Source organism: Podarcis muralis, chromosome 1, assembly GCF_964188315.1.
Source record: "Podarcis muralis chromosome 1, rPodMur119.hap1.1, whole genome shotgun sequence".
Lineage (NCBI taxonomy): Eukaryota > Metazoa > Chordata > Lepidosauria > Squamata > Lacertidae > Podarcis > Podarcis muralis.
Genome location: NC_135655.1, coordinates 96,916,836 through 96,931,252, shown reverse-complemented (window position 1 = coordinate 96,931,252; position 14,417 = coordinate 96,916,836). Strand labels below are relative to the sequence as shown.

The 14,417-nt window shown below is 41.1% G+C and overlaps 1 protein-coding gene across 1 annotated transcript in view; it reads right to left on the bottom strand.

The window, feature by feature from the left end:
- THSD7B (thrombospondin type 1 domain containing 7B) overlaps positions 1-14,417 on the bottom strand; it is a 356,836-nt gene that overhangs the window by 121,390 nt on the left and 221,029 nt on the right. Inside the window, exons 11-12 of the mRNA XM_028744996.2 lie at positions 11,209-11,341; positions 8,561-8,664 (exon numbers count right to left, since the gene is read on the bottom strand). Of these exons, the coding sequence (XP_028600829.2) occupies positions 8,561-8,664; positions 11,209-11,341 (237 nt within the window). The remainder of the gene's footprint in view (positions 1-8,560; positions 8,665-11,208; positions 11,342-14,417) is intronic.

Here is a 14,417-nt window from a genome sequence, read left to right as displayed (position 1 = left end):
GGGCAGTCCTGGCCTTAAGGCCTCTGGCATTCAGGCCTAGCCTTGAACTTACATGTCACCATGAGCAACTGAAAGGGAAGTTCTTCACTCCCCCTTTCTCTGAAGAAGGGAATATTCACATTACAACTTTTCTACTTCAATCTCTTGGTTTCTCTCCCTAATTACCTGCCCTCTTAAGGGCAGATTTACCCAGCCCTATTTACATCCCAAGCTTGACTTGCTGCATCTAAGCATCCATGCCTGCCAAATCCCCAGTGCCGTCCTTTCTCCTTATATGGCAACAATAGTTTTCCCATCACCATTGCCTTTCCCTCTTTCCCTCTCCTTCTTCCTCCTTCACAGAATGTTGTTGTTGTTTAGTCGTTTAGTTATGTCCGACTCTTCATGACCCCATGGACCAGAGCGCACCAGGCACTTCTGTCTTCTGCTGCCTCCCACAGTCTGGTCAAACTCATGCTGGTAGCTTCGAGAACACTATCTAACCATCTCGTCCTCTGTCGTCCCTTCTCCTTGTGCCCTCCATCTTTCCCAACATCAGGGTCTTTTCCAGGGAGTCTTCTCTTCTCATGAGGTGGCCAAAGTATTGGAGCCTCAGCTTCACGATCTGCTCTTCCAGTGAGCACTCAGGGCTGATTTCCTTAAGAATGGATACGTTTGATCTTCTTGCAGTCCATGGGACTCTCAAGAGTCTCCTCCAGCACCATAATTCAAAAGCATCAATTCTTCGGCGATCAGCCTTCTTTATGGTCCAGCTTTCATTTCCATACATCGGTACTGGGAAAACCATAGCTTTTACTATACGGACCTTTGTTGGCAAGGTGATGTCTCTACTTTTTAAGATGCTGTCTAGGTTTGTCATTGCTTTTCTCCCAAGAAGCAGGTGTCTTTTAATTTCATGGCTGCTGTCACCATCTGCAGTGATCATGGAGCCCAAGAAAGTAAAATCTCTCACTGCCTCCATTTCTTCCCCTTCTATTTGCCAGGAGGTGATGGGACCAGTGGCCATGATCTTCATTTTTTTGATGTTGAGTTTCAGACCATATTTTGCGCTCTCCTCTTTCACCCTCAATAAAAGATTCTTTAATTCCTCCTCACTTTCTGCCATCAAGGTTGTGTCATCTGCATATCTGAGGTTGTTGATATTTCTTCCGGCGATCTTAATTCCGGCTAGGGATTCATCCAGCCCAGCCTTTCGCATGATGAATTCTGCATATAAGTTAAATAAGCAGGGAGACAATATGCAGCCTTGTCGTACTCCTTTCCCAATTTTGAACCAATCAGTTGTTCCATATCCAGTTCTAACTGTAGCTTCTTGTCCCACATAGAGATTTCTCAGGAGACAGATGAGGTGATCAGCCACTCCCATTTCTTTAAGAACTTGCCATAGTTTGCTGTGGTCGACACAGTCACAGAATAAAAGAATCAAATTAGCTACCAGTCAAGCCATGCTTTTTCTGGTGTGGCCTACTCCTGTATGTTTGCACCTTGTGTTCCCTTACCCCCGGGGATTTCTCTCCCTCACCCTCAATATTTCCAGCCTACAAAATACAATGTCCCCCATGGCATGGCATGTCTTTATACTTAAAGTTAGAAGCCATACTTCTGTTGTTGACACATGCCATTCATAAAAATATACCAATATCCAGATTTATGGGTTACATCTTGATCCTGCCTCTTGGTTTGGACTTTGGTTCGTACTATTGGCTTTAATCCATAGCTTGTGATTCTTCATGTCTCGTTCTCCTCAGAATGCTACCCGCAGGCCACAGCCGAATACCAAATACCATACCAAATTCAAATAAGGAGGAGCCAAATTCTGTTCTGACAAAATAATCCTTGTGAAAAGTCTCAACCAGGCCACTGGAATGACACAACACTTAAACAGAGGAATAGGAGTTTCACTATGAAATAGTGTAAAGTGAATAACAACTAGAAGAAACTCACTTCAGTGTTCAAGAGAGATTGCTGTTCATTTCCTCTCTCATTATGTCTTTCATCCTCTTGAGCAAGTCCCTGAACAGTTTGGATCTCTAAAGACATCTTTCATCTACTATATACTCTCGCTTAGTGCTCTGCTGTCACTTAAAAAAAAAAACAACAGAAAGAAAAAGAAGGGAGGAATACACTGCCTAAGATGGTCACTTGAATCAAAGGCACTGAACAGTAGATAAAAGAAATCTAAGGAGGACCAAACTTAATAAAGGAATGATATTTAAAAGGACCCCTGCACTCTCTCATCACCCCTTCACCATTTTCCACATTAAAGTAGGAGCACCTTAAACAAAAGTGGCCTTTATTTTCCCCAAACTATTAAATAAAGCTTCCACACAACCAGCTGTCTGATGATGAGTGAGAGATGCTAATAACGCTTCTGAACTGTGTACATTTAGACCTGACTTTAACAGGCGCATTTCTCATTGATCTGGTGGTGGGTCTCTCATCCCTTCCCATTAACGGAGAAAGCCATAGTGTGAAAAGCTTTGATGTTCCTTCAAGTCTTTTGCTCTCATTATTTTTGATTTTGTTAATGTTTCTTGCATAAGGCATTTATCTTGTAATTCAAGTCTTCTGTATTATGCTAGGAGAAAATACCTAGTTTGGATAGAAGTCTGGTGCTCTAAACTCCGGCCTCCCTGTGCCTTACTTTTCATGTGCAAGCACTATATATAAAAAGCCATCCGAGGGGGAACATTGCCTATTTTTGCACTGAAGTCACGTGTATAATTTTGCCTGACACAATGTTTATCATCTTCCTTTTGCTGAAACTCAGCACATTACTAAATTGCCTTTGGTTAAAATGTAACACTGCACATATCACTGTCAGGTCAGATTGCTATAAAGACTTTTCTTGGTTTTCAGAGTGTTGATAGAACGATTTTGGGCTAGATTGCACTTAATGTTAAAATGAAATTTAGCATTGCAAGAATGAACCACAGTGAGCCTCAGGCCTCTGCACTCGCCACCCCCTGTTCTGGTGTGGTTGTGAGGAGAAGTTCAAACGCTTTTGCTTCTAGATGAGAGGCAGCTTACAATGTTGGAGTCACCTTTAATATTCCACATGAAAGTCCTAGTGAGACTTACTCCCAACTATACATGTTTGGAATGGGGCTGATAGCATTGACAAGAAAATAAACAAGATGGCTTTGGAAAAGCTCTGCTTTGTCCTTGAATTAGGGGCATAACATGAAACAGGGATCCATCTTCTTAGGAATGTTTTTATAACAGAGGGACTCTTTGGTCTGCAGGATATAAAGGACACCTTTGAAGAAAGCATTTAATTTGACTCAACATGCACAAGCTGTTATTTTGATGGCTACAAAAAAGGCAATACAGTGGTACCTCGGGTTAAGAACTTAATTCGTTCTGGAGGTCCGTTCTTAACCTGAAACTGTTCTTAACCTGAGGTACCACTTTAGCTAATGGAGCCTCCTGCTGCCGCCACACGATTTCTGTTCTCATCCTGAAGCAAAGTTCTTAACCCGAGGTACTATTTCTGGGTTAGCGGAGTTTGTAACCTGAAGCGTCTGTAACCTGAGGTACTACTGTATTTTTACATTTGAGTGCAGATTAATAACATAAAAACAATACTTAACTGGTGTACATGTAATAGGAACTGAAAGCAAAAAAAGATACTAGATAGATATATCCCTTTCCCCACCCTTCTGACCATATAACCATCCAATTATTTAAATTGCTGTTCTATCTTAAGAACATGAATGAATTTATTATGATAAAAACCCTAGATGAAAAAGTGGATGTGACATAAGACTATAGCAAGCAGTGAATTAGCAAGGTGAAATAACATTGTGCTGTAATTCAAGCACTTGTCTAATGGATAGTATGCCAATGGCAATCCTTTACAGATTTCCCCAAGGTTAATGCGTACCCAGGACTTCTGCAAAAATAATAATAATCAGGTCATCAATGATAGTTTCGTATGCAGTCATTTAAAGTTAACTGATTAATGTATTGTATACTGGCATGGCCAATTATTTATCCCCCCAGGAGGTTCTCAGATGCAGAAGAAGGTAGAAAGGGGTTCTTTCAGAAACTCTGAGATCTGGAGAGTCTGTCCTGAATTGCTCTGAGAACTCATTGTTTCCAGTGGATCATTTCCAGAGCTGTACTGTCAAAATATGTGGGTGCAAATGATGTTGGGGTGACTACAGTTAAGGGGGGGGGAGCCTATGCAGTGGCAACCAGAGCGCTGCTACTAAAATTGCAACTGACACATAAGGAGCTCCAGTTCTCTAACATTCAATAAGGAGAGGATTTAAGCTATATACACGTGGTCAAACTCTGTGTGAAGTCAGGAGGTTTGAGGCTGCACCAGGCCATTTTCTTTTCTCCCTAAGTGCATGCATTGGAGACAATGGATTGCATCCAATGTTGCAAGTGCATAGTTCCACGTGTGCGGTGGGACTTCCTCTCCGCTCTGTGTGCATCCACAAAATCTACTCTAGAGGGTCTACCAACTCTATGAAGCACATTTTGAGGGTGCATGGGGGTGGAGGCTGCAGGGAATAGGAGAGGAGGGGGCAGTTCCATTGCACAAGCAGAATGGCAACCCAGTGTTTGCACAGGAACAGCCAAAATGCAAATAAATAAATAAAAATGGCTAGGTTCCATTCATACCGCTACAAAATCAAAGTGCAAATGCCACAAAATAGAGCACCAGGCTCTGTAAGTGTAGGCAGCTACATAAACATGCACCATATTTTTCGCTCTATAAGACGCACTAGGCCACAAGACACACCTAGTTTTTGGAGGAGGGAAACAAGAAAAAAAATATTCTGAATCTCAGAAGCCAGAACAGCAAGAGGGATTGCTGCGCAGTGAAAGCGGCAATCCCTCTTGCTGTTCTGGCTTCTGGGATAGCTGCGCAGCCTGCATTCGCTCCATAAGACACACACACATTCCCCCTTACTTTTTAGGAGGGGAAAAGTGAGTCTTATAGAGCAAAAAATACGGTAATCTAAGAAAAGAACTCCAGGCAGGCTGGTACATTGAGGGGAGTGGGAAAGGTCAGCTCAGCCCCCATTGACACTGCACGGAGTTTGCACATCAGTACAGTCTAGTATGTCCAACAAGGGACAGGAGCTCTTTCTTTTGGAGCGGTAGTTTCAGAAGCACCACAACTATACACTGGTACCTCGGGTTAAGTACTTAATTCGTTCCAGAGGTCCGTTCTTAACCTGAAACTGTTCTTAACCTGAAACACCACTTTAGCTAATGGGGCCTCCCGCTGCCACTGCACCGCCGCCGCACGATTTCTGTTCTCATCCTGAACCAAAGTTCTTAACCCGAGGTACTATTTCTGGGTTAGCGCCGTCTGTAACCTGAAGCATATGTAACCTGAAGCGTATGTAACCCGAGGTACCACTGTATTCCGAACCAGAAAATTATCTATACACCCCTCCCCCCCCCCCAGGAATTTCTTACACACACAAAAGTATTTTACGTTAGGGTGCCCCTTTACATGCAAGTCATTCTTTAGAACCCTGAAATAATAGGACAGTGATTCATTTTCTGCCACAAGGTTGCTATAGCGAAACCTCAAATGACTGCTCTACCACTTATCGCCAATCATAAATGTAACCTTAGATGTACATGCTCAATTTTGAAATATTATTTTCAGGAAATGACTCATAATTAGTAAATAAGTTCATGTAACTACCAAGCAAGGATATGTCAAGGATATTTTAACCTCAAAAGAATTATAATATTGATAGATAGTGGTAATTAAGTACCTAGTTTATTATCTTGTTGTTTTAGAGTTATTTCTTGGCCGTGCACTGGGATGACTGAAAAATATATATCTATATCTATATTTACCGTATATACACCATGCTTCTCACTTCTCTTCTCCCACCTTGCTTACCCAGCAGCCCCTCTGCCAATGTTTCCCCCACACCTGGCCAAACCCTCCTCTCTTTGCACCTAACCATCTCCTCCTCCCTTTATACCTCACTGACCTCCTTGCACCTATCTCCTCACAGCTTGCTCAGACCTCCACCCTCACCTCACAGCTTGCCCCACCCACAGAGCACCACAACATTTAATGTCTTTTGCTTAACTGGTGAGACGTCACATTTATTAGATTTGAGCACCACCCTTCACCCGACAATCCCAGCACAGTTCACAACATAAAAATACAAGATAAAAAACACAAAACACATAATTAAAAAACTCCAAAACAAACAAATAGATATTCTGCAAGCAGAGTTCTTAGGTCTCTTGGTTCCAGAGACAATGTAAAATGTTACCTCACCACTGGCCAAGATGAGGAAACTGTACTATTGAGCTACCCATGTTAAATGGACAATAATATCTAATCCCACATCCTAGTACCTTGTTTCTCACATTTCTTGTTCTTATCCCTCTGCTGCCCATCTATGAGAATTGTTTTAATTCAATTTGTCTCCCCAATGTGCTACAGAACCCAAAAGCAATTTGGAAGTTCTTTGTAGTCCATATCATCCGACTCTTTGCATGTTTTCAACTGACTTAAAATGGAGGAGATAATTGGGAACTGTTTGTTTGGTTTAAAAAAAAAAAGGTTTCTATAGAACTTTTCCTAAGAAATATCTATGACTATTATTTCACAAACATAAACTCAGATTTGCAGAGGGAGATGTTGAACATCAACTTGGAAAGTGTAAGAGTTTTTGTTTTGGAATCTTTTTATCTTTAAAAAAACCCAACAACAAAAACCAACCTAAGTCTTACAAAAGGATTTAAAGTTTTGACAATGAATCCAGACAGCTCACATATCTACTGGGAAAAGAAACCAAGAACAACAAATCATAAAGCAAATAGAAAGAGAAATAAATCTGGAATGGTATTCCAATAGAAGCAACTGCCTTCATACCTCTGAAATGAAAATCCGTGCAGCCAAACCTCCCAGGTAACTTTATTCTCTATTTTTCTAAAACATTTACTTACTTCAATTCCCTGCACAGACTTTTTTTTATTGCTCCCAAATTATGCACATGTTACAGCTCATCACTAAAAACTGAAATTCTAAACTTTCAAACATATGGTACTGTACATGTGATCATCTTCTACTGGGATAACCTTCCATTAAAGTGTTTTGTTTGTTTTTCTAGCAGGAATGACTAACAACCAGATACCTCAGCTACTGTACTAAAACTGTTATCAAGGGGTGTGCTTAACCTCTCAATAGCACCAGTCTGTTTCAGGTTCCCACATTAGTGCTCTCAAAGTTGCACTTTTATAATTTAATTATCATGCTCCAGGAACTAATACTCATAGAGCCAACAAGTCATACTAAAATATGGAATAACATGCTTTTTGGAAGACAAGTTCTCCTACAGTTTTTGTCATTCCTCAGAAAGCATGGACTTAATTATTGACAACCATTTCCATTTCCATTGTATCCATTCTTGAGTCAGCAATGGAATATTTTAGGAAGCACCTTGACCGACACTTTTGTTGCATGCACTTCTCTTGCATCGTGTATAGACACATCAGCATCTATATTCCTCTTCCTGCCCATGTCAATTATTTGTGTCTGGATTGTGCATTAAAAACTCTGCATAAATTACTAAATTACTTTACAAACCAGAAGTTCAATAAAATCACCACTCAAAACAAAACAGCAGTCATTAGGTGGTTAACAAACAAGTTAAAAAGAAGCCAACTGATTTATCAGTGGCCAACAAAGGCCTCATAAAATAAATCTTAAATAAAGAGAAGGTAGAAGGATCTTAAATCTCTGATCTTTGCACTAATCACCACACCACTAAGATTACAAAAAAAACCTTTTTTAAAAAAATAATACATTTTATTATTAAGACTTGAAACAGGAAACAACACTAGTAAATCATAATACAGTAACACTATCAATACTAAAGAAAAACCAAAACAGTCACCAGAATGGCTTAAAACCCAAGCAAAGTACAAAGCAGAGTGGGAGGCAATAAATGAGAAGTATAGGTACTCTTAAAGTATAAGCAGCGGGCTTTATCTCCCATCTTAGTGCTGTGCTGATTAGAACTAAGACTGGATCTTTTCTCTCCAACTTTAGCGCTTAGCACCACAGTGGTGCGGTTGGAAATAACCCCATTATTCTCAGAGTAAAAGGCAGCATTTCACCCGTATCCCAGCACTGGTACGAGTGGCAGGGGGAAAGATTGCATTTTACTATGCACGTAACTTTCCAGCTCTCCCCATCCCAGGGCTGTGATGCTGATTGTGTATACCTCTGAGTGTGTGTGTTTGTGCGTGTGTGCAATGTTGTATGTGAGAAAGACTGTGGGTGTGCTAAATGTGCATGAATGTGTGTGGGTGGTGTGTGAGGGTGTGTGCATGTGTGTGTGTTGTCTGCATGTGCATATGTCTGCTGTTTCTATAGCTTGTATCCATACACACACATATACAATAAGCTATGCCTACTTCTGGCCTTTGGAGGAATGGCTGAATGCCAAAAAAGGTAGCTTCCCACTCCAATGTAAGCCCAAGTGTTAGATGGCATAAGGTGCAGCTGGCTAACAAAAATATATTCTGGAAACCAGCATTTCAAAATGTGCATTCTTACCTCTTGACTGCAAACCTTGACCACATGCTTCATTGACTCCTAGCACACCTTGTCTTACAGAATCTGGCACCAACATACACCAGCTCCACTTGTGGATCTTCCAGCTGGAATTGCAGCAAAAGAAGAGCTATGATTATATACTCTGATTTACTTATTTGTTTCAGAAAAGAACGATTAATTACAGCTTCTGATTCAGTCTCATTCTCCTGACACTTTAAACACCAAGTCTCTCCTTCTCTGAACATTGGCTGTGATGACTTGGGATGCAATGCAAAACGTTTGGAACGTACCAAGGCGCTTCTGATTGAAGCCTATATTTGCAATAAATGACACCTTATTTATCTTGTTACAGTAATCCATCCATCACCCTGTACCTCCAGCCATGCTCACCACTGGCATGCCGACCCTGGAAGGTGGTTCATGACAAAACATGTCCCTCAGGCTGAAGAAGACTTCTCACTCCTGCTATAGAAGGAGTGAAGGCATTCTGTTCTCTCATTCACTTAGGTGAAGAACAACATATATTTCTACTGGTTAAATGGGCAGGTTTGGACGTGAAAAAGTATGGCTTCATCTGCAGCAAGCCTCCTCCTCATGAAATCCACCTCCTCTCTCCTCATCTGCTGCTGCCATGACCAGATCTGAAGCTTTCAATTAGCCACAGCTCATTCTTTCTTCCAAACCTGACAAAATGTGGTTAATCTTGGCAATTGTGTGTTTTTTAAGCCAACTTCAGAACGTGAGTCTGCTTCAGCAAACCACAGTTTAGCTAAACGTAAGTATGCTCAAAAGCAGAAGCAAAAGCTTCAGATATTGTCATTGTGGGGAAGAGGAGAGGGGAAGCATGAATCAGCCTCAGGCTCACTGCAACAAGTTCTCATCATGATAAACCATGAACCAGCTCAGGGTCATTTATCCATTTGAGCTTCAATCCAACAAAAGCATCCTTATTTGCAAAAGTATACAGATGAATGCACACAGATGAGTTCAAAATTGTGCTTTGGGTTTTTAAGCTCTTAGCACATGTCTAAATTTACACTAGGCTTAATTGAAACAATCATACTTTTTAAGAGTTATGTGAATCACTTATTAAAATAAACATCTATTTGGAGTGTTCAAACAGGCAATATACATTTTTTCAATGATAAGATAGCTATGTTGTCTCAGTAGGTTAAGCAATGTGTCGGTATTTCAAAACGTGTTTAAAAAAAGACAACAACTAATTACAGAGTTTGAATTATACTTTAATTATTATTGCGGGGTGGAGCAAGTGGTCACATTGGATAAATTAATAACTATGGCTTTAATCCAGAAATTCTGTGAATGGAGTTTCATCCATGGGACACTCCCACCGCCAGAAAGCAGAGAGAAGGGGAAGAGACAACTTTTGCCAAATCAGACTCCTACTGCCGTACCATTGCCCGTCAAAAGCCTGCTATGGAGGGTTAGGGAATCCCCCAGGACAGCATAAGAATAGGAATGTACCCTGTGCACACCATAGCACAAAGACCACGGGGCCAAACACAGCCTCTCAATGTAACTCTCTAGATTTGACCCTGTAGGTAAGTGCAGAACCACTGAAGAACAGTAACCCCAATACCCAACCCATGATCAATGTTATCAAAAAGCACTGAGATATCAAGAAGCAGAATCATACTCCTTTCATCCCTGTCTCAATTTAAGTCAGCCATCAGGACAACCACAGCTGATTCAGTCCTGAACCCAGATGGATCTACAGTACAGTGGTACCTCTGGTTGCGAACGTGATCCGTTCGGGAGCCCTGTTCACAACATGAACAGAATGCAACCCACATCTGCGTGTGCATGTGTAGCGATTCGTCGCTTCTGCACATGCGCAAGACGTCCTTTTGAGCATCTGCGCATACATGAGTGGTGAAACCCGGAAGTAACTCTTTCGGGTACTTCCGGGTCGCCGCAGGATGCAACCTGAAAACGCTCAACCTGAAGCAAATGCAACACGAGGTATGACTGTAGCTGATTTATATCTTCAAGGAACTCCTGCAACTCTCTCCTGTACTACTCTCTCCACCACTTTACCCCAGAAATGTGCATTTGCCACCAGATGCTAATTGTTATAAACAATAGGATCCAGGTTGGGCTTCTCCAGGAATGAACACGGTACCACGTGTTCAAGGGTAGCAGACACCACACCACCGCACAAAGTCAGATGATTGATGTTGGATTTTAGTGCTGGTGCAATCTTCCCAAACTCAACATCAATGCGGTGATTTGCAGAAATCAGGTTAAACTGAACTACTGCCTTGTGACTGAAGATAAAAAGTATACTGAACAAGAATATCTGCCTTTGCAATGGAACCTTCCTCCATCTCCTCCTGTTGCCCCCATACACCCCCTAAAGCTATTATGGGTTTCAGCCCAGCCCTCTGAAGCAGATTTGGGAAGGGAGAGAGCACATGGGGGAGTTCCTTGCACAAATAGAAATTCCATGTTCTGACAAAAAAGAGTTGGCTGGATACCATCCTATATTTCCAAAAAGATATTAGCCTATTTTCAATGTCCCAATGAAAATCAACAAACATGGATTAAATTTACTGGCTGTTTTGTGAATACAGTACTGCAACCCTCATATTTAGACATTCTTATATACATATGTATATATATAATACCTGTACACAGCACAAAGAGGGATGTCTTCACATTCCCTTTCTTCAAACAAGGTGTCTGGACATTCCTGTCCTCCATTAACAGCATCATGAATAATAATCCTGTAGCGGGACTGTTTCATTGCAGGAGCATTACCTGAGAAAATATTTTAAAACGGTAGCAAAATGTTGGTTTATCTTTCTTTCTTTCACAGTTAGGTAATTTCATGCATTAGTGATTTTGCCTTTGATTTGAAAAGTGTCAAACTTCAAATCCTGCCTTTGGTTACACTGAATCTAGTAAAACATATGATTTTATTTCCATTTGTTACCAAGTTGAAAATTCTAGGTACAATCTAGAGAGAGAAAGAGTTGAAAAGGGTTAGAGATTAACAAACATGTGGCATCTAAAGCATCATATTCTTACACCAGTCCCACAATCTTCTTACATGTGTGGGACAGGCCTTGCTCCTGTGGAGGGTTCAAGGAAAGATTAAAAACAAACAAACCCAGAACTGTGTTTTTTATACATGTGGATAGTAGTTGGTTGTTGTGGATTGCAAGAAACAGAAGGCACTTGCTAGGACAGGGCAGCAGGTCTCCTTGGCCACTGTAACCCCTAAAGTGTTAACCTTGTTATCCTTCTATAGGCAATGATGATGAACCATCACAAGATGTCAATGTATATTCATATCTAACATCTGTGCCACTAAGCATGGTGTTCTATACATGCTATTGCTAAACAATGCCATGCTACTTGAGATTTTTTCTAGACCTAATGAATTAGGATATAATAGACTCATTCTGCATATCCAGGGATTGTATGACACATATTCTCGGTAGTGACACCCTCCCTGTTGAAAACCCTCCCTTCAGATGTCAAGGAAAGAAACAACTATCTGACTTTTAGAAGACATTTGAAGGCAGTCCTGTTTAGGGAAGTTTTTAGTGTTTCATGTTTTATTATGTTTCGATATATGCTGTGAACCGCCCAGAGTGGCTGGGGGAACCCAGTCAGATAGGTGGGGTATAATAATAATAATAATAATAATAATAATAATAATAATAATAATAATAATTCCTTCCTGTATTTTCCTATAAAGAAGGCTGATTGCTGAAGAATAAAGAATAAAGAAGGCTGATCGCCGAAGAATTGATGCTTTTGAATTATGGTGCTGGAGGAGACTCTTGAGAGTCCCATGGACTGCAAGAAGATCAAACCTTTCCATTCTTAAGGAAATCAGCCCTGAGTGCTCGCTGGAAGGACAGAACCTGAAGCTGAGGCTCCAATACTTTGGCCACCTCATGAGAAGAGAAGACTCCCTGGAAAAGACCCTGATGTTGGGAAAGATGGAGGGCACAAGGAGAAGGGGACGACAGAGGACGAGATGGTTCAACAGTGTTCTCGAAGCTACAGACATGAGTCTGACCAAACTGTGGAAAGCAGTGGAAGACAGGAGTGCCTGGCGTGCTCTGGTCCATGGGGTCACGAAGAGTCGGACACAACTAAACGACTAAACAACAACAACATGTTCCCATATGGATGGAAAATAGCAGGCTGTTCCTCCTACGGGCAGGCACCCCCTTCCCATAACTATGACCTCCATGGTCAACTCTAATCCTCTAATTTTGTAGATTGTTCCTCAACTTGGTGTCCTCCAGATGTTTTTGGTTGCAATTCCTTTCAGCCCCAGGCAATATGGTAAATACTCATAGGTAATGGGATTTGTAGCTGAAAATATCTGGAGGGCATCAGGCTTGGGAAGGCTGATCTAGATCATGCCATTTCTTAAAATAAGTTTTTTTATTATTTATATGGATTTTTACATAACCTGACATGTCAAAACATTTTCAAAAAATTGTACACAACTTTAACCATTTCAGCAATGTCATCAATTCAATCCAATATGAAGAGCACTCCAAATTCATATTTTAAAAACTCAGTTATATGTGATCTAAACAACTTCAACCACCCATTGAGATCCACTCCAATTATTCTCGCAGATATGGGGGAAATACAGCATTCAACGCAGCCATTTACCCCCTCCTTCCTTCTTTAAACCTCAGACTATGTTAATATTGAAGAATAATTGCCTGACTTCTTTCCCAAATTTTCCAAACATCACTTTATTTAGAATGCTGTTATCTCTTTTATCCCAAAAATAAGGCAGCATTTATTTATTTTTTGTTGAAGCTCTTTCAAGTTTACTAAGACAAAACAGCAGGTGTTGTGAATCTATGCTTGCATGCATTATTGGGTCCAGCAGGGACCTTCACTTGGCTCATGAGGACATTTTCCTCAAGCGATGCCCAGCTGCCCCATACCTGATGTCATATATGGTGCTTGATTATAATGTTTATGAGAGATATATCTAACAGGAATCTCTGCAGGCTGCTTTCCAATTTAACTTCTGAAGAAGACCTTTAAATACAAGTTGGCCAAAACGTGTTGGTCTGCTTTGGAAATAAAATCCATATCCACCCCACCCCACCCCCAGCATCTTGAGGCACATTGCTTTGTTTACCATACCTGAAGGAGCGTCTCCACCCCCATCGTTCAGCCTGGACACTGAGATCCAGCACCGAGGGCCTTTTGGCGGTTCCCTCATTGCGAGAAGCAAAGCTACAGGGAACCAGAGAGAGGGCCTTCTTGGTAGTGGCACCCGCCCTGTGGAACGCCCTCCCATCAGATGTCAAGGAAATAAGCAGCTATCTTATTTTTAAAAGACATCTGAAGGCAGCCCTGTTTAGGGAAGTTTTTAATATTTAATGCTGTATTGTTTTTAATACTCGACTGAGAGCCGCCCAGAGTGGCTGGGGAAACTCAGCCAGATGGGTGGGGTGTAAATAAATTATTATTATTATTATTATTATTATTATTATTATTATTATTATTATTCCCATTGAGTCAATCACCCACCTCCTACTACACTTCTGAGAAAAATCCCACCACACCCTCCCACTATATATAAGGGTCTGGTGACTTCTGTTTCAGTGTATCTGAAGAAGTGTGCATGCACACAAAAGCTTATACCCAGCACAAACTTAGTTGGTCTCTAATGTGCTGCTGAACAATTTTTTATTTATATCGCTTTGAATGTTCTTCTGCTTTTGTACTTTCCTTCCATGCCCTAGTGATGTCTTGTCCAAACTACAGCAATGCATGTCATGTGAAACTGTCCTTGAAGATGGTCTGGCAGCTAGTGTAGACTGCTGCTGCCAAGTTGGTCAGT